Source organism: Ascaphus truei, chromosome 2 (assembly GCF_040206685.1).
Source record: "Ascaphus truei isolate aAscTru1 chromosome 2, aAscTru1.hap1, whole genome shotgun sequence".
Lineage (NCBI taxonomy): Eukaryota > Metazoa > Chordata > Amphibia > Anura > Ascaphidae > Ascaphus > Ascaphus truei.
In genome coordinates, this window is record NC_134484.1 from 478,774,337 (window position 1) to 478,799,337 (window position 25,001).

General features: G+C 48.0%; 1 protein-coding gene across 5 annotated transcripts in view; it reads right to left on the reverse strand.

The window, feature by feature from the left end:
• Positions 1–20,110, reverse strand: part of LOC142488387 (uncharacterized) — a 42,984-nt gene extending 22,874 nt beyond the window's left edge. For 3 of the 5 annotated variants that reach the window (XM_075588864.1, XM_075588865.1, XM_075588862.1), the window contains exons 1-7: positions 19,929–20,110; positions 12,459–12,632; positions 8,818–9,062; positions 8,438–8,551; positions 6,924–7,037; positions 3,071–3,184; positions 2,581–2,694 (exon numbers count right to left, since the gene is read on the reverse strand). In XM_075588864.1, coding sequence (XP_075444979.1) covers positions 2,581–2,694; positions 3,071–3,184; positions 6,924–7,037; positions 8,438–8,551; positions 8,818–9,062; positions 12,459–12,499 — 742 coding nt within the window. In that variant the 5' untranslated portion in view covers positions 12,500–12,632; positions 19,929–20,110. The remainder of the gene's footprint in view (positions 1–2,580; positions 2,695–3,070; positions 3,185–6,923; positions 7,038–8,437; positions 8,552–8,817; positions 9,063–12,458; positions 12,633–19,928) is intronic. The other 2 variants (XM_075588863.1, XM_075588866.1) reach the window with 2 other exon arrangements.
• Positions 20,111–25,001: the final 4,891 nt, after the last annotated feature.

Consider the following 25,001-nt stretch of genomic DNA (forward strand, 5'->3'; position numbering starts at 1 on the left):
CTATAGGCGAAACTTGAAAAATGCCAGTTTGAGCAGTCCAGCACTTCCTTCTTGGGTTACATAATTTTGGCTACTGGTTTGGCTATGGACCCAGCTAAAGTAAAGGCCATTCTAGAGTGACCACGTCCTATCGGCCTGAAGGCTATTATGCGCTTCCTGGGTTTTGCAAACTACTATCATCAGTTCATATAGAACTTTTCCCCTGTCCTGGCTCCTATCACAGCCTTTACCGGCAATGATGTGGATGGATCCTTTGCAGTGGTCTATTGAGGCCTTAATGTCCTTCGAGAAACTAAAAGAGGTATTTGCATCAGCCCCAGTATTGCTGCACCTGGATCCCGCTCTACCCCTCACCCTAGAAATGGATGCATCTGATGTCGGGGCGGGGGATGTGCTTTCCCAACGGAAGGATGAGAAGGTGAAAGCACATCCTTGTGCGTACTTTTCAAAGAAGTTCTCATCTGCGGAACACAACTACGACGTAGGCAACCGGAAGCTCTTGGTGAAAACAAATGGTGCTACAAGACTGGAGACACCTTCTGGAGTGTACTGAAAACCTGGTTCTATTCTAACTGACCATAAGAATCTTATGTACATTGAGGGCGCACGTCGTATGGGTTCTCGGCAAGCAAGGTGGCCATTGGTTTTTTCACGTTTTAATTTCGTTGTCTCTTACATTTCCGGCTCTAAAAATACCAAAAGCAGGTGCTCTCCCGTCAATTCCTAGTGGGCAATATAGCGGAGCATCATAACGCCGATTTTGTCCACCTCACGCTTCATTTTGGTCGCCACCTTTGATGCCATGGAGGACATCGCTCAAGGACAGCCCCAGATCCCAGAGGGTCTCGACATCCCTGAGGTTCCTCTCTTTGTACCCACGTCTTTTTAACGTAAGGTCCTTGAATGGGGTCATAGCTCCAAGAGAGCCGATCATCCTAGAGGAGGACAGCAGATTTGTTGTAAAGGACATTTTGGTGGCCCGGGATCCGGAAAGACGCGAGAACGTTCGTGGCCGCTTTTCCTGTCTGCACTAAGACGAAAACGCCTAGTCACCCTACAGGCCAGTTACAGCCTCTCTCGACTCCGTACCCACACATCTAGGGTTTTCATTGTGGAGCTACCATTATCCACGATTCTAGTGGTGGTGGATAATTTCTCAAAACAGGCCCATTTCATCCCCTTTACACATCCACGTTGTAAGAGGTGTTCATCAGGGAGCTCTTCCTTACTTCACAGGGCACCGTGTCAAATCGCGGATCAGTTTATAGAGTTTCTGGCAGGCCTTTTGCCAGCAACTCCGGATTTCGTTGTATTTCTCGTCCACCTATCACCCCATTGAACAGACGAAACAATCCCTCTAACAGTATATCCGCGGTTTCGCATCAGAGACTCAGTACGACTGGGCAGAGCTATTGCCATGGACGGAATTCTCCAACAACCATTTATGGAGTGAGGCCGTTGCAGGAATCTCCGTTCTTCTCCAACAATGAGTTTCACCCCTCAGCACTTCCTTCTGCCGAGGTTGCATCCGGGGTTCCAGCAGCAGATAATAGTATCAAGCAGCTACAGGGGTTATGGGGGGGGGGGAAATCTTCAGAAGGCTGTGACCACCCAGAAAAGGCAAGCAAATATGCATTGTCATACTGCCCTGGTATACAACCCAGGAGACATGGTGTGGCTCAATAAAAATCATCAAGTTGAAGGCTCACACAGTGAAACTGTCTCCAAGTTTCAGCTGCCCTTTTACGATCATCGAAAGGGTCAACCTGGTGGCTTCCCAGCTTTGCCTACTACCCACCATGAAAATTCCGGCAGTCTTTCATGTCTCCCTGCTTAAGCCATTTGTATAGAATCAGTCTGGATCTGCTCCCGTGGCTCCTCCCCTGCCTCGCCTAGTAAATGGACAAGAGGCATGCGAGGTCCAGTCTATCCGAGTCCAGTACATCCCGAGGGGGTATTCAGTATCTCGTACATTGGAAGGGATTCGGTCCAGAGGAACGGTCCTGGATTCACTGGGATTAACTCCATGCTCCGTCTGGTCCGGGCCTTCCACCAGAAATATCAGGCCAAACCATCCCGGGAGTGCCCGGAGGTCGCACCAGAAGTGGGGGGGGAGGGGTACTGTGAGGATTGGACGCAGGCTCCACTCCAGTCAAGCTTCAGTAGCCCGATTGGTTATAGCTTCTCTCCTGCCTGCTAGAGTATTCATGCGTCTGAGTCGCTGACCCTGCTATTTAGGGTCAGCCTCTTCCACCAGGATGTTGGCTGAGCATAAACCTCTTGTGACAGCGTGCTGGTCGCAAGCACTCTGCCTTGTCTCGCCTTGCTTTACCTTGTTCCGTTTGACTTTAATGACTACTTCGACCCAGGACCTGGCTAGTGTCCCCTATGATCCACACCTCTGCAATCCCTCGACCTCGGATAAGTGACCCCTACCTCTCCAACCGTGAAACGACTACCCACGACAACGATATCTGCAATCTCGACACGACTTCGCGGTTCCAGGTCTGTGTATCCTATCCCCACCTCGGCCTCGCAGTATTGTCCTGTTTGTGGCGAGCTCTCGCTACAGGTACTCACCAGAGACAGGAAATGTAACAATTTCACTCTTTGTTGTGATTAGATGTTCCTCAGTGTTCGCCTCTTCTTTCTCCAACTTAATTTCTAAACTCCCCGGTACAACCACTGGAAAACCTGGTAATAAGAAAAGGAAAATCCATCATGTAAAGCTGGGAGTGGGGGCGCTTCTTGTGATATTAGTATACAAAAATACTCTATACTGATTCCTATGGGAGAGGGGTGAAGTGATTGATTTTACTTTGTTATTAACCCTTTGAGTGCTGAGGGAGTTTTTACCCGAGTGCTGAAAACATTTTGAAGCTACTAATGTTCAAACCACAATAACAATAATATTCTCAATATAATCTTAGATAAATCATTTTTTTTAATTAGCACAGGTATCATATCGTATGCATGCTTTAATATTATTTCCCAAAATATTGTACACATCAGTACACGTATTTTTTTAAACATACTGAATAAAGACAAGTGAGGATGTAAGGGTACTTACCACAAACAGGAAATGCATCTATTTCTTCCTTTATTGGGGCCAGATGTTCCTCAGTGTCTGCCTCTTCTTTCTCTGACTTAATCTCTAAACTCTCCAGCACAACCACTGGGAAAACTGGAAAAAAGAAAAGGAAAATCCATCACGTAAAGCTGGGAAACATATACAGAACTACACAAATATTAAACAGTAACCAATTAGATAACAAACAGTGTCCTATGATAACAAATCTCTCCCTGCAGCTGGTTGAATCTCTCACCCGAAGAGAAAAGACATAAGGAATAAAACCAGAACTAAAGCGCATAGGAGAGATAAAAACAGAACATAGTGTACTCTGTATAATAAGGAGAAAGTCCTGCACTTATAGTGTAGATGTTAAATACAGGCAGAGTGAGGATCCAATCTGGCAGAAGAGGGTCTTTACCCACTTGGAGGAGAGTGGGTCCAAACTTCTGGGCTCAGCTTAAAATAACATTCTCAATATAACCTTAGACAAATCATTTTTTTCATTAGAACAGGTAGCTTATAATTTTATACATGCTTTAATAGTATTTCCTGTTGGAATAAGGTGAAATTATTCCTTATTCAGAAAGATTCCAATACTTCAGAAGATTGTTGTTCAGCAGACAGCATTATAGTTTTATTCTTACAGTGTTATTTACAGATGGAAATTCAAGCAATCAATGATAATAACATGTGATTTCTCAGATAGTGATGATAGAATAAAGAAACCCTTGTCTCTCACATGCTGCTGATGTTATATGCAGAGTGGTTACATAGTAGATGAGGATGAAAAAAGACGAACGTCCATCAAGTTCAAAATATGCTATATTTAATCATATCTACACTTATTTATTGATCCAGAGGAAGGCAAACAAAACCCCAGAGTCACATCATCCAATGATATCTCATAAGGGGAAAAATAAATTCCTTCTTGACTCCAAGAATTGGCAATCAGATTAATCCCTGGATCAACATCCTTCCCACGTATACTTATTTGGTAAATCCCTGTATACCTTTCCTATCTAAAAAGCTGTCCAACCTTTTTTTGAACAAATCTATTGTATCTGCCATCACAGTCTCCATGGGTAATGAATTCCACATTTTAACTGTCCTTACTGTAAAGAACCCTTTCCTTTGTTGCTGGGGAAGTCTCCTTTCCTCCAACCTTAAGGGATGGCCCGAGTCCTTTATACTGCACGTGGGATGAATAGTTCTTTTGAAAGCTCCTTGTATTGTCCCTGAATATATTTGTATATAGTTATCATATACCCTCTAGACGCCTCTTTTCTAATGTAAATAAATCTAATTTAGCTAGTCTGTCCTCAAAAGTTAGATTGTCCATCCCCTTTTATTAATTTGGTGGCTCTTCTCTGCACTCTCTCTAGTTCCATAATGTATTTTCTTAGGATTGGTGCCCAAAATTGTACTCCATTTTCAAGGTGTGGTCTTACTAATGCTTTGTAAAGGGGCATAATTATGTCTACTTCCCTTCCATCCATTGCCTGTTTGATGCAAGATAAGATCTTGTTTGCCTTTGCAGCTACTGCATGACATTGGGCACTACTGCTAAGCTTGCTCTCTACAAGCACTCCTAAATCTTTCTCCATCAAGGATTCCCCCAATTTATCCCCATTTCATTTGTAATTCGCCTTTTTATTCTTGCATCCCAAATGCATAACCTTACATTTATCTGTATTAAACCTCATCTGCCATTTACCTGCCCACGTTTCCAGTCTCTCCAAGTCCTTCTGAAGAGAAATTACATCCTGCTCTGATTCTACTACCTCACACAATTTAGAATCAACAAAGATGGAGACTTTGCTCTCGATGCCAACCTCAAGGTCATTAATAAACAAGTTAAAAAGCAGGGGTCCCAGTACCGATCCCTGAGGTACTCCACTCACGACCTTAGCCCAACCTGAAAAAGTTCAATTTATGACAACCCTCTGTTGACTGTCCTTTAACCAGTTTTCAATCCAGGTGCATACACTGTATTATTACGGAGTCCAATTTTCTTTATTTTGTACACCAACCTCCTGTGTGAAACCACTTGTGTGGTCTTGTGAAGCGAGATCTTGGAGAGAGAGAGGGAGTGATTAGAGTACAACTGTATTTATTGATCACTAACTCTGGCCCTTTTCTCCTCGTGGGTTCCTAACGCACAAAGAACTTTAGCCATGTCCGACTTCAGACTCAGCCTTGAAACCCTATACCTAAACCAGCCTCCAGCATCTGTTATGCATTAAACCAGGCCTGCCCAACATACGGCCTGCGGGCCGCATGCGGCCCGCCCGGCCTCTTTGTGCGGCCCGCGATGAGATTTAAAAAAAAAAAAAAATGGCGGCGATTCCCCGCGGTCCCGGGGGTGATGTGAGGTGCATTGAGGTGAGGTGCAGGGAAGGTGAGGTGCAGGAGGGGTGATGTGAGGTGCAGGGGGTGAGGTGCAGGGGTGATTGGAGGTGTGATTGAGGTGCAGGGGGTGAGGGTGATGTGAGGTGCAGGGGGGGAGAGTGATGTGAGGTGCAGGGGGGGAGAGTGATGTGAGGTGCAGGGGGGGAGAGTGATGTGAGGTGCAGGGGGGGAGAGTGATGTGAGGTGCAGGGGGGGAGAGTGATGTGAGGTGCAGGGGGGGAGAGTGATGTGAGGTGCAGGGGGGGAGAGTGATGTGAGGTGCAGGGGGGGAGAGTGATGTGAGGTGCAGGGGGGGAGAGTGATGTGAGGTGCAGGGGGGGAGAGTGATGTGAGGTGCAGGGGGGGGAGAGTGATGTGAGGTGCAGGGGGGGAGAGTGATGTGAGGTGCAGGGGGGGAGAGTGATGTGAGGTGCAGGGGGGGAGAGTGATGTGAGGTGCAGGGGGGGAGAGTGATGTGAGGTGCAGGGGGGGAGAGTGATGTGAGGTGCAGGGGGGGAGAGTGATGTGAGGTGCAGGGGGGGAGAGTGATGTGAGGTGCAGGGGGGGAGAGTGATGTGAGGTGCAGGGGGGGAGAGTGATGTGAGGTGCAGGGGGGGAGAGTGATGTGAGGTGCAGGGGGGGAGAGTGATGTGAGGTGCAGGGGGGGAGAGTGATGTGAGGTGCAGGGGGGGGGAGTGATGTGAGGTGCAGGGGGGGGGAGAGTGATGTGAGGTGCAGGGGGGGGAGAGTGATGTGAGGTGCAGGGGGGGGAGAGTGATGTGAGGTGCAGGGGGGGGAGAGTGATGTGAGGTGCAGGGGGGGGAGAGTGATGTGAGGTGCAGGGGGGGGAGAGTGATGTGAGGTGCAGGGGGGGGGAGAGTGATGTGAGGTGCAGGGGGGGTGAGAGTGATGTGAGGTGCAGGGGGGGGAGGGTGATGTGAGGTGCAGGGGGGAGAAGGATGTGAGGTGCAGGGGGGGTGGGATGTGTGTGGTGTGCAGGGGGGTATTGTGTGTTTGATGTGGAGAGAGAGTATTATGTGTGTGGGTGAGGGGGAGAGATGGGGATGAGAGATAGATGGGAAGTATCGCAAAGGTTGATAGTGAGGGGTTCTGGGGGAGATATGAGGATGATGATGAGAGTTGCTGGAGGCGAGATGATGATGATGATGATGATGAATGATTTTACCCGTGCGGTCCAAATTTTTTGTCCTTGGAGCAGTTCGGCCCTTCTCGCTTTACGAGTTGTGCAGGCCTGCATTAAACCTTCACTGGAATTCATCTCTTTTAGCTTACATATGAATTGCAAACCTCAAAAACACTCATTTAATGGTCTTGATATACGTTCTCATTCATACATTTTAATAAAATAAACGGATTTCTAACATTTCCCAAAATATTGCAGACATTTCAGCCCATTTTTTTTTAAACATACTGAATAAAGACAAGTGAGGCTGTAACTTACCACAAACAGGAAATGCATCTATTTCTTCCTTTATTGTGGTCAGATGTTCCTCAGTGTTCGCCTCTTCCTTCTCTGACTTAATCTCTAAACTCTCTGGTACAACCACTGGGAAACCTGGCAACAAGAAAAGGGAAATCCATCATGTAAAGCTGGGAGTGGGGGCGCTTCTTGTGAGATCAGTATACAGAAATACTCTATGCTGATTCCTATGGGGGAGGGGTGAAGTGATTGATTTTACTTTATTATTAACCCTTCGAGTGCTGAGGGAACTTTTACCCCCGTGTGCTGAAAACATTTTGGAGGTACCAATGTTCAAACCTTAGACAAATTTTTTTCATTAGAACAGGTATCTTATAAATAATTGTATGCACGCTTTAATATTTCCCAAAATATTGCAGACATTTTAGTTCATTTTGTAAACATACTGATGTAGCAGGGTCCCCCTTACCTGCCCACAGGAGGGAGAGCTGCCTCTGCATTACCGCATCGGATCGGGAGAAGTTGCGGCGGCCATTTTGGGAATCAGGAACTACAATTCCCAGAAGTTTCTTGGAATGGCTCTGCATGTAATGTAGAGGAACTACAAGTCCCAGAATCCTCAGGGGGGGAGGGAAATAGAATACATGGGCTGTCCCAGCCAATGGGATGAGATGCAGCCCTTGTGAAGCAGGATATTTTCTGCTCGGATCAAGGTGACTTTGGCAGTCGCGTGGGAGCCAGGACAGAAGTAGGTTGTGTCCAGGGAGCAAGTGGCTTCCTGGGCTAGGCCTAGATAATGCCCCTTAGGCCGCAGATTGGCTCAGGGCCTACCATAGCTCCGTACTGTAGGGACGGCCCAAACTAGGTACCCTTCTCACCTTATCAGTACCGCTACACTTCTGCGCCGGTGGACTGCGGCCTGGGACCAGGCTGCAAGTGTTCAGAGACATTGTGTGAGACGCTCCAGCTGGAGGTTGCTTGCACCGCGTGGAGGCCAGGATCTTTAGGTGAGAGGGGATTGCCGTCGCAGGCCCCGCTGCGTGGGACCTGTCTCAGCAAGTCTGCAAGCTGCCCCTGGTGTACTGGAGTACCCAGGCAGGTATCACATGTGCACCAACGGTTCACACGGGGGAAGCACTACCTCACATTGGGTGGGACTTGTTCTGCGGACACCGGGTGTTTAGGTGCCCAGGGCACCCTCAGTACTATGGGGAAAACACACCGGGGTGTTGCATCAGTGTTATTTTGTTGTTGCACACTGTGGGGTTACAGTAAAGCCATGTTATACATGGAGTGGTATTGTTATTTCTGTTTGTATTGGTTTCTATGGAGGAGTCATCCCACCCATGCTGGGATCCCTCATGGGTGGAGGCGCTGCACAGAGAGAGCTCACCCCAGGCTCCCAGAAGCGGAGGCTCAGGCCTCCTGTGAGCGTACAGGTATTAGCAGCACGCGAAATCGCCCGCGGTTTCCCTTAGGTATAGTGATAGGGGGCTACACTGAATAAAGACAAATGAGGATGTAAGGGTACTTACTACAAACAGGAAATGCATCTATTTCTTCCTTTATTGGGTTCAGATGTTCCTCAGTGTTCGCCTCTTCCTTCTCTGACTTAATCTCTAAACTCTCCGGGACATCCACTGGGAAACCTGGCAACAAGAAAAGGAAAATCCATCATATAAAGCTGGGAGTGGGGGCGCTTCTTGTGATATCACTTCCTCTGATATTGGTAAAATATATATTACAGCCCTTCTGGCTGACAATGACAAAGAGTTGAATATATATTAATCATCTTACCTGCTGATGGTTTTAGAAGAAATAAAATTAGTTTGGGTGTCTGACTCACTAACTGCAAAATAATCAGATATTCCCTCCTTGCAGATTTCAAAGAAACCAAAATATCTCTTTTACTCACTTAATACGTGTGGATCCATGCTGGCAGTGGGCAGTGCTGCTCTGGAGGTGCTGGCAGTGGGCAGTGCTGCTCTGGAGGTGCTGGCAGTGGGCAGTGCTGCCCTGGAGGTGCTGGCAGTGGGCAGTGCTGCTCTGGAGGTGCTGGCAGTGGGCAGTGCTGCCCTGGAGGTGCTGGCAGTGGGCAGCGCTGCTCTGGAGGTGCTGCAGGAAGATCTTTGATCTGTATTTGTTGGATGACAGCTGTGCCTGTATAAAAGAGAAAACAGAATTGGAATGTTCTGTTTTATTGGACAAATATACAGCATTTAGTATGAGCTTCCACACCTAAGATTATCCCCAAAGGAGTCAGAGAAGACAGGGGCACAAAAAAACACATATGGTCCATCCTCAAACAGGAACTTCATTTCAAAACACTGCAAAATACATCAATGGATCAGGATTGTGTCACAACATAACCATCTAGTAAAACAAACCGCATAAAGAGTTGGAGATTAACAACCAAAAGACCAGCAATGTCCTCTCAGTGTAACATAGTAACATACTGTACCGTTCTATAGAATGAATAAAAGCAGATACATCAGAGAGACTTTGATAAACGCTCCCAATACTCTCTCAGGTCCAGGATGTAATGGGTGCTCACCACAAACAGGACAGAACCACGAGGCTGAGGTGGGGATTTCAGTATACACCAACCTTCTCCCCTTGATTCTGCACACCGAACGCCGTTTCGTAGTAGTGTGGCCGGCCGTTTCGTAGTAGTGTGGCCAGGTCAGGGTAGGAGAAAGTAGAATAGTATAAAAACTCGCCGTGGTCTAGGGTTGGAGAAGGTAGAATGGTCGTTGTGCGCAGTCGAGGTCCAGGAGTAGAATTAAATTAACCCAATACCAACAGGGATTATACAGAGCAGTATTTATATGATGGGCTCTATGAGAAGGGATACACGGTTTATTATATTTAACACTTGTATATTTATTGTGTCAAATTATTAACTGCCGATTAGAGTATTTCTCTGTGGTATCACATTATTATTTACTCACCTTAGGGAATATCCCCTTTCCCCTCCTCCTGTCACACCAATATTACCGTTTATCTGCGCTCTACACTAGCCACGAATAAATAACCAAGTTACCTTTCATTATGATTACACATATCACTGGATGCATGTGTTGGCTATCTACTTGGGATGAAGTGTGGCAAATTTAATATCAATTAGTTCATATACAAGACTTTTTGATACGCTAATTGTTGAAATAGGTTTTAAATTGAAATTTTCTTTGCTACCTTAATAAAATAATTGTATTGGTGGAGATGGATTTCCATGTCTTCCCAATGAAAAATATAGAGTTCTATACAAGAGGCTGAGTGCACACATCATATGGGTATACTATTTCGTGTTTTGCCATCATACTCTATCCGTGTATGCACCCCTCATACATTGAAAACATTACACCCTAGCTGAGCAGAAGCTGTTCTTTTTGTATAACAATCTAGGTATACAATGACATCAAGAAAATCTCTAAAGACCATCAACAAAGTCCTGAAACACAGCGAGAACATTACAAAGTACGAATAGCATAACGAGATATTCAGAGTGCCCATCCCGGGTGTTAGAAGCTGTTTTCCACTCATCCCCCTGTCGAATTCTGACTAAATTGGAAGCTCCTCGTAAATCCAATTTAGTAAAAATGGAGGCCCCTGCAGTCTGTCAAAGAGTTCAGAAATGAAAGGTAAAGGATACCGGTTCTTTATTATGACCTTGTTAAGTCCTCGGTAATCGATGCAGGGTCTAAGAGAACCATCCTTTTTCACGAAGAAAAAACCTGCACCTGCAGGAGAGGAGGATTTCCGGATAAATCCCCCTTTCAAGTTATCTTGAATGTATTCTTTCATGGCCCTTGTCTCTGGAGGTGAAAGCAGGTAGGAACATCCTTGCGGAGGCACCAAGCTGGGCAGTAGGTCGAAGGGGCAGTCAAATGACCGATAGGGTGGTAGCTCCTCAGATTGGGCCCTGTCGAATACATCCTGAAATAGTAGATTTTAGGCATTTTTAAGTAATATTCATCTGTTCCGGTAATGAAACCCTGCATAGTTTTTTTGGAAGGAATAGAACAGTTCTTTAAACAGTAAGCACTCCATTGGAACGATCGAGATCCTGTCCAATCTATATGAGGATTATGCAACTGGAGCCATGGCAGTCCAAGAATTACGTCGACTGTCGGAGTGTGAATGACGTCCAGTTGCATCCTTTCGGTGTGATCCTTCCCTGTCTGCGACTGTAAGAGAACTGTTTGGACAGATATAAAGGCAGGTTGTAAGGGTCACCCGTCAAAAACTTCTAACCCTGCTGGGAAATTTACGTACCAGGGAAATTGTATTTCTTTCTGCGAATCCCTGGTCAATGAAATTCCCACCTGTCCCGGAGTCCAGAAAGGCCTGTGTTGTGGTTTTTAAGTTTTCACCGATTAAGGTAATAGGTATTAAGAGCCTGGTTGGCATTTTAAGGGGAGAAGAAGATAAAGTTCCCAGTGTGATTCTACCGGTTCTCCGTGAGATTTTGCGTTTCCAAACAAGTACTTGGTGCTCAACGTTACCGCAATACAGTCCGAAATTGCATCTGCGTTGTTTTTCGCCGACCGATAGCTTGTTGCCTCTGAGCTGCATGGCTTCTTCAGAATCCGGAGGAGGGACGGCATCGACACCTGTGTAGTGATTATGAAGAGACTGTATACCTTGCTTGCACGGAGATATTTCGGCTTTAATCTCCTGTAATCTCTGATCCATCCGGATGCATAGGGCGATGAGCTCCTCTAATTCCGTGGGGCGTACCCGCGAGGCAAGTTCGTCTTTAAGGTTCTCGGACAGGCCTTGCAAGAATACTGCTACCAATGCCGTGTCATTCCATCTGGTTTCAGTGGCTATCATCTGAAATTCGACCACGTACCGGGCCACTGAACGGCTACCTTGGGATATGTGTACAAGCGAGGGAGCAGCAGTTACCTTGCGTCCGGGTGTGTCGAACACTCTGGAGAACTCCTTGGTGAAGCGTGCCATGTCGCTAGCGAGGGCCGGTCTTTGTTCCCAGATGGGTCAAGCCCACGCCAACGCGTCATCAAAATCAACAAAGATACAATATATGCCACCTTAGATCGCTGGGATACAAAACGGGACGGAGACATTTCAAACTGTATAAAGCATTGGTTGAGGAACCCGCGACAGCCAAGAGGATCACCTCCACAGCGATTGGGTGCGGGAAGTCACGGATCGGAAGCTGCGGTTATAGGAATAGGTTCTGGGGCTGCCGCGGGAACAGAATTAAATGATGTATGCGGTGCCTGATCTGTGATGGATTGAACTGTCACTTGGAGCAGCTCCATACGTTTGTTATTTTGGTCCAGATATTTTTCTAATTTCTCAAACATGTCGGCATGCATATTCAAAACTCGACCCACCTCAGCGGGGTCCATGTGTGTGGGGAGGGGCATACTATAACGGGTGCTCAGCACAAACAGGACAGAATGGCGAGGCTGAGGTGGGGATTTCAGTATACACCAACCTGCAGCTGCGAGACTGTGTCCGGTGTGCAGATTCGTAGTCGTGTGGCCGGGTCAGGGTAGAAGACGGTAGAATAGTATAGATACTCACCATGGTCTAGGGTTGGAGAAGGTAGAATGGTCGTTGTGCATAGCCGAGGTCCAGGAGTAGAGATGGTGGGGTCCAGGTACAAGCTGAGGTCGTGGATAGCAGAAGGCGGGAGTCCAGGTACAAGCTAAGATTATGGATAGGAGAAGGCGGGAATCCAGGTACAAGCCGAGGTCACTAAGAGACAAGACAGGTGAAGCAGGATTTGCACAAGACAGAACAGGACAAGGCAAGCTGGGTGCTTGTGGTTAGCACTTCGTCGCAGGGAAGAGTAACTATGCTCAACAGATTTGGAGCAGGGATCGGTGAGCATATAAAGAGCTGTAAGCCAATCAGAAGACAGCCACAAGGCTGTATGTGATAATCGTTATCCGCCCACTCGCTCGTCAGGAGGCAGATTAAGCACCACAGGTGTGGAAGATGAGATGTTATCCTGCTGTCAGTGTTAACTCTGAGTTCTTTTGCCTGAAAATGGTAGCATGGCGCCTACGCATACTCCTGTCCACGTCAGGGGCATCACGAGACAGGGGGCAGGGCCTGTAACGGTGAAGGGGTTAACCAGGCTCACTAATAAAGGTTAAGTCCACTTCGTTACCCCTGACCCGTGTGTGGGGGTCCTAGAGTGTCAGCTCTTGGACCCAGATGTCTGAAATGCAATACTGGGACGGTGTGCAAATTATAAGACATTAAAGATTTGTTTGTCTTTTGCCTTTACTGGGGTGCTGGGACCCGGAGATTTCTAGGCTGTAAGTTTCAGGGTGGGTTTGTCTGAGAAAGTCTTTACAGAATGTGTCTATGAGTGAGATTCTCAGATACAGCTAAGTACATTGCGCCGCCAAACTCTGACTCTGAAAACGTTCTTACGACTCGCTGCCAGGATTCCTGCTGCAGCATCATCCAGACCAAGTAAATGGGTATGAAGGGGTTAACCTATACCTGAACCAGACATGGGATTCCCTAGTATAACAGAGGGTCCCTAGTATGAGGAGAGGTACCCAGATACATGCCTGAACCTGGTATATGGGTTCAGGGGGTACTCCAGCTATGTGATAAAGCTGAGCATGACGACTTGTGTGTAAAAGTTGAAAAGAATGAGGCGACTGAGTGTAGGTAAATTATACTCTCACTTCCTCCCGACACCAGAATAGGAACTTACATCTTATCACACACACAAAAGGCAGGACACAGTATATTTTATTAAAGAGTTATATTTAATAGGTATATATATTGATAATCTGTAAATGAACTGTGGGATTTCCAAGTCATGGATTCCAATGTTCCAGATAGCTACCAAGCTTGGTGCCTATGGGTCTGTGCGGAGTCCGGACTTGAAAGCCTCAGGGATGCCAAGGTGTTAGAACAGGAGAGGTACTGCAGTTCTGCTTGAGTACCCGCATCCTGGGCAAACACAGGGCTATCCGGCCACCATTTGCCAGAACCCAGACTCTGTGGAGCCTGGACAGCGGGTGGGCTCAGTATGCAGAGAGGCAGAGGCGCCAGGTTGGTGCATGCCCCTTTACAGACTGAAAAAATGTGCCCTCTTGGCTTTACAATACCAGCAAATCGGAGATTGGCTGGCAGGAGAATTCCCACACTCTGATAGGCTGTAGAGGTTGGTGAATGAGAGCCTTAAAACCTTAAAAGGGCTTGCAGCCAATCAGGAGGGCAAATTCCAAGCGCCAAACAATCAGCGGGAAATTCAAAGATGCTCTGTACTGAATAGACGCGAGTCGGCTTCAAAGATTTTGACTCAAGAAGTCTTCTAAGTCCCACTTCTGAAGAACGCAGCGGTTGCGCCTGGCATTGCATGTCGAAATCAGTTCTAGGACTTTTGTGAGTACCTACCGGTCAAGGAAAAGGGCTCCTACAGAGGTCATTCTTGTGAATTTCGTTCTAAGGATAGGTTTATTCGTTAGCCCCGTTCCCAGTAAGTGTGTTAACCCTGTAAATTGTGTTACATTGTGTGTATGTCTTTTCTTGAAATAAATTACCATTTATTTTACCTCCTTGCTTTGCTCAATCAATGATCCCGGTATATAAAAAAAAAAGGTGTTGATAACCCTGGTCTCCCGTGACGGGGCCTAAGGCCAATCCTCACACAGCAGTTCTGCTCCACACTGACACAGTTTCCGCTTACTATTTCATACGGTGAGAAGTGGGTTAGCAGAGGAAACAGTGCAGTAACTTCCCCTCACCTGTCCCCGCCTCTGTCTCCGGGAGACTGTCGGGACCCGGCCATAGGAGAAACAATGATAAAATGCTGCATTCCAAGTAATGAAATAAAGTAGATGCAGCTTCTGTGATATATGCCAGTGGTTCCCAAATCCAGTCCCCAATGAACACTAACCGTGCAGGGTTATGTATACCGCTGCTTCAGCACAGGGGGTTCAGTCACAAATGATGGGGCCGCCTGTGCTAATGAGGATAGCGGTAAGATCCGCACGGTCAGTGTTCCTTGGGGACTGGATTTGGGAACCACTGATGTAAGCAATAGTAGTAAATCAACTGATAACCGCGAGACCCACAGGGGTCTGCTAAATAGTATGTATATACGGGGTATGGCATACACACGCGTGGGCTCAGAACAGGAGCCGCGATCTCCAAATTCCTCTCCCGCGTAGCTGCAGTAACCCTTCAAACCCACAACATTATCCTGTAAATGCAGCGCTTCTTCTGCGGCTAATAAATAAAGCCGTGAAAAAGGCGAAGCGCTGAAGATACTCCTCAGAGAAATTCCCTTGTGCACACCACTTGCATACAACCGAGCATTTCATTATATCAACTGAAACATATATCACCAAAACAAAGAGCTAAAAATCCCCCCGGACATGTGGGTATGGGGGGGGCAGTATACAGTGAGAATGATCCCTCAATAGGGATAGGGTTAATGTGGCTCGGGCTGCAAACACCATGGAAGGTATAGTCACTGCGGCTGTCCTAGTGCATAAGGGTGCTGTCAAGGGGTTAATGGCAGCTAGTAACTGCTGTCTGCAGTAAGTGCTAGTCTGCTGTGACTCTCACTGACATCCCCTAGGCCTAGAGAATATATGATACCACCTATAAATCAGAAACAACCGTATCAATGTTAAAATAAAGGAGAATTAAATACAATAAATAATATATAAACCCATCTATAAATCTATATGTAACCCCTCTGTTATTTACCTCAGATTAACCCCTACTGCAGAGGCGGGGCCTGAGCGCTCCTCCCCATTATACGTGTGCGTTCTCACTAGCTGAGCACGTGGCCAGAGGTCAGACAATAGGACCCGACCCCAGGCTATCAATAACCAAAACAGTATTTATATCCAACCCCTATACCCCCAGCTATATATACACCCTGTGCCCCTCTGTGCGAGGCCCATATACATACAGTCACAATACTGGTAATAACCCCTATACCCCCAGCTATATATACACCCTGTGCGAGGCCCATATACATACAATCACAATACTGATATAATAACCCCTATACCCCCAGCTATATATACACCCTGTGCCCCTCTGTGCGAGACCCATATACATACACTCACAATACTGGTAATAACCCATATACCCCCAGCTATATATACACCCTGTGCCCCTCTGTGCGAGACCCATATACATACACTCACAATACTGGTAATAACCCCTATACCCCCAGCTATATATACACCCTGTGCCCCTCTGTGCGAGACCCATATACATACACTCACAATACTGGTAATAACCCCTATACCCCCAGCTATATATACACCCTGTGCCCCTCTGTGCGAGACCCATATACATACACTCACAATACTGGTAATAACCCCTATACCCCCAGCTATATATACACCCTGTGCCCCTCTGTGCGAGGCCCATATACATACAGTCACAATACTGGTAATAACCCCTATACCCCCAGCTATATATACATCCTGTGCCCCTCCGTGCGAGGCCCATATACATACAATCACAATCCTGGTAATAACCCCTATACCCCCAGCTATATATACACCCTGTGCCCCTCTGTGCGAGGCCCATATACATACAGTCACAATACTGGTAATAACCCCTATACCCCCAGCTATATATACACACTATGCCCCTCTGTGCGAGGCCCATATACATACAGTCACAATCCTGGTAATAACCCCTATACCCCCAGCTATATATACACACTCTGCCCCTCTGTGCGAGGCCCATATACATACAATACTGGTAATAACCCCTATACCCCCAGCTATATATACACACTGTGCCCCTCTGTGCGAGGCCATATACATACAGTCACAATACTGGTAATAACCCCTATACCCCCAGCTATATATACACCCTGTGCCCCTCTGTGCGAGGCTCATATACATACAGTCACAATACTGGTAATAACCCCTATACCCCCAGCTATATATACACACGGTGCCCCTCTATGAAAGGCCCATATACATAGTCACAATACTGGTAATAAGCCCTATACCCCCAGCTATATATACACCCTGTGCCCCTCTGTGCGAGGCCCATATACATACAGTCACAATACTGGTAATAACCCCTATACCCCCAGCTATATATACACACACACCCTGTGCGAGGCCCATATACATACAGTCACAATACTGGTAATAACCCCTATACCCCCAGCTATATATACACACTGTGCCCCTCTGTGCGAGGCCCATATACATACATACAGTCACAATACTGGTAATAACCCCTATACCTCCAGCTATACACCCTGTGCCCCTCTGTGCGAGCCCATATACATAGTCACAAGACTGGTAATAACCCCTATACCCCCAGCTATATATACACCATGTGCCCCTCTGTGCGATGCCCATATACATACAGTCACAATACCGGTAATGCGCTGCACAGCTGTGTGCCAATGTGTCTCATAGTCCCCCCCCCCCGTGTTATAAGGGGCCCGTGTGTACAGGAGGGGCCCACACACACCCTGCAGCTCTTATACTCAGCGTTATACTGCAGCAGCCTGTCTCTGTGGCACACACGCTGCAGCTCTTATACTCAGCGTTATACTGCAGCAGCCTGTCTCTGTGGCACACACGCTGCAGCCCTTATACTCAGCGTTATACTGCAGCAGCCTGTCTCTGTGGCACACACGCTGCAGCTCTTATACTCAGCGTTATACTGCAGCAGCCTGTCTCTGTGGCACACACGCTGCAGCCCTTATACTCAGCGTTATACTGCAGCAGCCTGTCTCTGTGGCACACACGCTGCAGCCCTTATACTCAGCGTTATACTGCAGCAGCCTGTCTCTGTGGCACACACGCTGCAGCTCTTATACTCAGCGTTATACTGCAGCAGCCTGTCTCTGTGGCACACACGCTGCAGCCCTTATACTCAGCGTTATACTGCAGCAGCCTGTCTCTGTGGCACACACGCTGCAGCCCTTATACTCAGCGTTATACTGCAGCAGCCTGTCTCTGTGACACACACGCTGCAGCCCTTATACTCAGCCTTATACTGCAGCAGCCTGTCTCTGTGGCACACACGCTGCAGCCCTTATACTCAGCGTTATACTGCAGCAGCCTGTCTCTGTGGCACACACGCTGCAGCTCTTATACTTAGCGTTATACTGCAGCAGCCCGTCTCTGTGGCACACGCGCTGCAGCCCGTCTCTGTGGCACACGCGCTGCAGCCCTTATACTCAGCGTTATACTGCAGCAGCCTGTCTCTGTGGCACACACGCTGCAGCCCTTATACTCAGCGTTATACTGCAGCAGCCTGTCTCTGTGGCACACACGCTGCAGCCCTTATACTCAGCGTTATACTGCAGCAGCCTGTCTCTGTGGCACACACGCTGCAGCTCTTAGGCTAAGGCCCCGCTCCCAGAGTCAGCGCACCTGCGCTGCTGACAGGCGGTGCGCTGAGATACACAGACCGCAATCTGCGGTCTGTAGGGAGCGGGAGGTGGGCGGGAGGTGGGAGGTTTGATCGGGAGGTGGGCGGGAGGTGGGCGGTTTGATCGGGAGGTGGGCGGTTTGACAGGGAGGGGGGGCGTGGCTTGAGCGGAGGGACCCGCTACTCTCCCCCCCCTCCCTCCACGGACTCGGGCTGGATCTGGAAGGTAAGTTTAAACACACACACGCAGGCACTCATTCATACACGCGCACACACACACACACACACACACACACACAGGCAGGCACTCACGCACTCATACACACACACACGCGCGCACACACAGGCAGGCACTCACGCACTCATACACACACACACGCGCGCACACACAGGCAGGCACTCACGCACTCATACACACACACACGCGCGCACACACAGGCAGGCACTCACGCACTCATACACACACACACACACAGACAGAGGCAGGCACTCGGGCACACACACACACAGACAGGCACTCACGCACTCAGACACACACACACACAGACAGGCACGCACTCAGACACACACACAGACAGAGGCAGGCACTCAGACACATACACACACAGACAGGCACGCACTCAGACACACACACAGACAGGCACTCACGCTGCTTTCACTCCACACTCCTCCCCGCTCCCCGAAGCCTCTCCTCCTCCCGAAGCCTCCCCTCCCCATTGGCTCACAGCCACACACGTCACGCGTCAACGCTAGGAAACACCATTCTCTGGTGTCTCCAGCGGCTGACGCGCTACAGCGTGTAGTGCTCTGTGCAGCCAGGGGGGACCGGGACCGGCTCGCGAGGATTCCCCTGCTGGTGGGGAACTCGCGACCCGCCGCCCGCGCCAACGAGCGCACCGGGACCGAGGCCTTATACTCCGCGTTATACTGCAGCAGCCTGTCTCTGTGGCACACACGCTGCAGCCCTTATACTCAGCGTTATACTGCAGCAGCCTGTCTCTGTGGCACACACGCTGCAGCCCTTATACTCAGCGTTATACTGCAGCAGCCTGTCTCTGTGGCACACACGCTGCAGCCCTTATACTCAGCGTTATACTGCAGCAGCCTGTCTCTGTGGCACACACGCTGCAGCCCTTATACTCAGCGTTATACTGCAGCAGCCTGTCTCTGTGACACACACGCTGCAGCCCTTATACTCAGCGTTATACTGCAGCAGCCTGTCTCTGTGGCACACACGCTGCAGCCCTTATACTCAGCGTTATACTGCAGCAGCCTGTCTCTGTGGCACTCACGCTGCAGCCCTTATACTCAGCGTTATACTGCAGCAGCCTGTCTCTGTGGCACACACGCTGCAGCTCTTATACTTAGCGTTATACTGCAGCAGCCCGTCTCTGTGGCACACGCGCTGCAGCCCGTCTCTGTGGCACACGCGCTGCAGCCCTTATACTCAGCGTTATACTGCAGCAGCCTGTCTCTGTGGCACACACGCTGCAGCCCTTATACTCAGCGTTATACTGCAGCAGCCTGTCTCTGTGGCACACACGCTGCAGCCCTTATACTCAGCGTTATACTGCAGCAGCCTGTCTCTGTGGCACACACACTTGGGTTCCCCCCCGGGCCTGTAATGAAGATCCCTCTCTGGTTACTCACATCTCCTTTAGTCTGGCAGACTGCTGCTCCGCTCCCAGTGCTGCCACTCGGGGGGGAGCCTGTTACCTAGTCACACCCCCTGAGTTATACCCCTCAGCAGCAGGACCTGGGGATCAGGGAGCAGCAGCAGCAGCTCTCACACACAGGGCTGCTCTCTCCTCATGCTCCTCTCTCTCTCTTCCCCTCCCTGCCTCACTCACCTCAAGCTTTGCTCTCCTGTCCCCTCATTGGCTGTCCTGTCATGTCTTCCTGTGTCAGCAGCAGGGGCTTCTGGGAGTTGTAGTCCATCTGCTGCTGCTGCTGCTGCTGCTGCTGCTGCTGCTGCTGCTGCTGCTGCTGCTGCTGCTGCTGCTGCTGCTGCTGCTGCTGCTGCTGCTGCTGCTGCTGCTGCTGCTGCTGCTGCTGCTGCTGCTGCTGCTATTAGCTCCTTCCCCAGCAGCAGCACACAGCAGAGAGGATCACAGCCAGGGGGCAGCACGTATAGATCGCTGTATCCTCACACATATCATGTGTTTAACACTTTGTGGGTCTGTTTCATACAATAATTCCCCCCCCCCCCATGCTGCTGCTGCTGCTGCTGCTTCCTATCAAGGGGTTACACATATATAGATTATTTAGGGGACAAGCAAACATTAATGAAAGATAGAATGTGGCACAGAAACATCTGTAACACCTCCTCCTTCCCCCCCCCCCCCCCCCCTTCCCAAGGGATATTTGCTGGTATCATGGTGGTGGTGCTGTGGTGCTGACCTGTTGGTTCTCAGGAGGCCGAGTCTCCGCGATGTTGTAGGGACTGGGGCACAGGATAGTCTTTAGTGATGGTGCAGCTCCTCCATCCTGCAGGGCTCCTGCCACAGACACGGTTTTATCCCCACAGGAACTTCCATGGTGTAGAGAAATAACTGGCGTGCCAAAGGTCCATGCAACAGATGTATTGCAACTGAACAGTGTGAAACCCAGTGATTCAGTGTGGCGCTAAAACACAGTGATAGTGATATTTAAATAATATTAAATAATATATTGTGTAACTGAAAGAAACTCTCAACCTTCCAGGGAATATACACTGATTCCCTCACAAAACGTATGAATCCAGGACAGGAAGGGAGCAGGATCATCAGGAACACCCAGAAAAAAACATACAATAACAAATCATAGTGTAGTACTTATGGACAATTATGGGTCAGAATTCAGGAAGAAACTTGGCTCTTACGGATCGCCTACTTACAAGAAGCAGGATAAAAAACAGCGTTTTTGTATGTAACGTTGAATAATATATTCCTCCGCCTAAGATAGCAGCATACAGCAGTCACTGATGATTGTAAGCTGGATAGTGTGATCGCCGGGGCTTTCGCTCTCACAAACCAGCAACCACATTCATACAGAGAGAAGAGGGAAACATAGTGTGTACCAGGTAACACTAAAAAATTTATAGAAGAAGCATAGAAATGTGTACTCACAATGCAACGTGTGAGCACATTCACATAAAGGTTTCTTTGAATATCAGGCAGCTACACAGACGGCTTGGCAGTTGGAAATGTCCTCCACTCCACTCAGAAATCCCCTCCTCGAGGGTGCCCCCTCGTCCGGATAGATGGCGTCTGACGTCACTTCCTGGCCTCGGAGTGACGCCTTCCGGTAAGGACGGCCAGGAAGTGACGTCAGACGCCATCTATGATGATCCTGCTCCCTTCCTGTCCTGGATTGCAACTGAACAGAACATGAGCCGGACAGAACTCCCTCTTCTTCCAGTACCCCAGCCCAGGGGTACCATCCCTTCCCTGGGCAGGACATGACTAGTCACCCCAGGAGCTTGAGGCCCTTAGGCTAGTCTGAGCTTTCCTCACCCCCTTAGGGGCAAGGCAGGACCCAGCACTCTCTGTGCCCAGAGATAATCCCTAGCCCAGCATTTCCCAGATGGTGGATCGCGACCCGGCACCGGGCCACAAAAGCAAAATGTCGGGTCACCTAAAAAAAAAACACCTCTCGAAAACCTAGGTGTTTCGTTTTTGGGTTTTCGTTTTTTCACGAAACTCTACAATACGAGTAAATAACGTTGAATCGGGACTATTGAATACATAATTCAATTAATCGAGACGAACTACGCGCTCCGTCCGCTCAAGACCAGCAAACTGCTAAAACTTCGGCTTTTATAGAGGTGGTCACTGTCACGATAGCTTACAGGGTTATAATATACACCAAATTACTGGGTTGAATTGAATACGACTGTGATATGATAAAGAGATTTTATTCCTTCAAATAAGGTGGACACACAATGTTGGACAAATAACAAACAGAATATTTACACTTACTTGGGAAGGGGACCATGAAGTAGCCAGGATTCAGGCTAGCAATTCATTCAGCAATACAGGATACAAACGAAGAACCCTGGTTAGAGGGCTTACAGTCACTTAAATAGATTTTAGCCTCGACTCCTTAACATTGGGACCCAGGTATTGGAGAACAATTATCTGGACCCAATTAACTTTTGCCAGCTCACGTGGGAAGCAAGCTGGTACATGCCCCCTGGTAGGTGGGACATGCGCACACACTGTCAGTCAGAGTCCCATTTAGTGCACCCCACTCTTAAGCCTGGTGCCTCTGAGTCTGCCATCTGTATTTCTTCACAGAGGAAACGCTGACTGGAGGTGTGATTTGTGGCCCTTGAACATAAACAACCAGATCCTGCTGTCTCTCCCCCCTGCATAGGGAGAGAATAGAAACAAGTTCTAAGTGACAGTGCTCAGTGTCCACAGGAACCATGTATTGCAATATAATCTTGAGTCATGAGTATAGGTGTATATAGGAAAAAGCTCTGAATTAAGCCCAGTATCTGCATCTCATATGAGGAGTTAATAGCAATAACAACTGTCCATATAGTGGAGGTACATAACTCAGTAAGAGAACTCCACTGGACAAACCTCTAGAGCAGGCCTGCACTCACTGTGCGGCCCGCGGCGGCTTTCTGCTCTCCCCCTCCCTCCCGAGTCCACTCTCCCGCGCCCCCCCGCTGTCACCCTCCCCCGCGAGCCCGCTCTCCCCCTCGCAGGGTAGCAGCGCGCTCTAGCATTGAGGCACTTCCTGCCTGCTGCTTGCTAGAGCGTGCGTGCGTGCAGTCCTGCCTGCTCTGCCGCCGCCTCCTTGATGTGAGGTGCTGGGGGGTTAATGTGAGGTGCTGGGGGCGTGATGCAAGTCCTGTGTAAAAGATTTACTCAGCGGCCTTAAGCATTGATAAGTTTGGTATGTTTGAATATCAAAAGGTGTTTTTTTTTTTTTTTTTTTGCCCTCTTAACTCTGTGCTGTTAATTGACCAACTGGAACAAGCTGATTTATTGGGGAGGGGGAGGGTCATGTGACTGCTTTAGCTGTATAAAACCAATACCCCTCCTGCATTTGCAGGCACTGCATTGGCATAAGATAGTGAGGCATTTAAAGTGAGCTTTTAAGTGAGAAATATAGTTAGACTATAGTTAAGTGAGCAATATAGTTAGACTATAGTTAAGTGAGCAATATAGTTAGACTATAGTTAAGTGAGCAATATAGTTAGACTATAGTTAAGTGAGCAATATAGTTAGACTATAGTTAAGTGAGCAATATAGTTAGACTATAGTTAAGTGAGCTTTTAAGTGAGAAATATAGTTAGACTATAGTTAAGTGAGCAATATAGTTAGACTATAGTTAAGTGAGGTTTTAAGTGAGAAATATAGTTAGACTATAGTTAAGTGAGCTTTTAAGTGAGAAATATAGTTAGACTATAGTTTGACTAGAGGTGACTGGGCACTGGATCTACTGGAAACTCTTCTACACATGGCAACAAACGGTGAGCTATTCTGATCACACTATGATCCCTGCTATTTAGTCTACGCACACACACTTGGCTCACAACAGCTCCATGCAGCATTACCTACCTCTGGCATAATGAACCTGCTTTTTACCTCCACTCTGTTCTTTATCATGGCCTCATTGAAATGTTATTCTCTCTATCCACTACACACTCCCCCCTCCTGGCCCACACCCAACATCACCATACACCCCGGATTACTCAAAAGCCTGGCACTATCTACTGAATGTTGGTGGAGAACCCTGAAAACCAGCACACCAACCACTGCACACTCAAATGGCAAACATCATAAAGTAACACATTGCAAACAACTACTCAAATTTCTACTCATACTATTACTCTCTTTAGCAGGTGATATTGAACCTAACCCAGGTCCTCCCACTTCAACTCTGTCCCATACCCCTGAGAATACCCCCTTCAAATTCCAAAAAGGGCTATCTCTCGCCCATATAAATATCCGGAGTCTGCTGCCCAAACTGGATGAACTAAGGGCATGGTGCCTTATTCATAAACCAAAAGCCATCGTTCTTACAGAAACATGGCTAACCCCTAAAACCCCTGATGCATATATTGCCATTCAGGGATGTTATGGGTAAGTTATGGGTGTTATTTTATATTGCAGAAACCTTACAATTTACACTGTTAAATTGCCCCCCAAGACCAACCTCCTTTGAAATCCTAGTTGGCAGAATCTGCCTCCCCTTTTCTAAGCCCGTCCTGATTGCTGGCATCTACTGCCCCCTAAAGCCCCTCTACAATCTCTGACTGATATCACCCAGTTTCTTGGCTCCATTTCCTCTCTGAATGAGAAGAGTGAGCTGCTAGTTCTTGGGGATTTCAACTTCAATTGGCTTGACCATAAACCACAACATCCACACACAAATCAAGTTGCTTAACCTATCGCAACTCATTTCCCAACCCACATGAACAAACCTGAAATCTCACAACCATTCCTTGCTTGACTGGATTCTCTCCTCAAATCCCAGCAGAATCCAATCCTCTGGCATCCTTCCTGACATTGTCAGTGACCATGCAATAGTGTACTGTGTAAGGAAAATTAAACCGCCCCAATCAAGCCCTAAAGTTCCCCTCACTAGAACATTTAGAAACTTTAACCCACAACAGTTTCTGGCTGACCTTACCAACTGCCCTTGGCACAGTATCGATTTAATTCCTGACCCTGATTCTGCGCTCAACTATTTCCAATCCGAGTTCTTAAAACTCTGTGATACCCA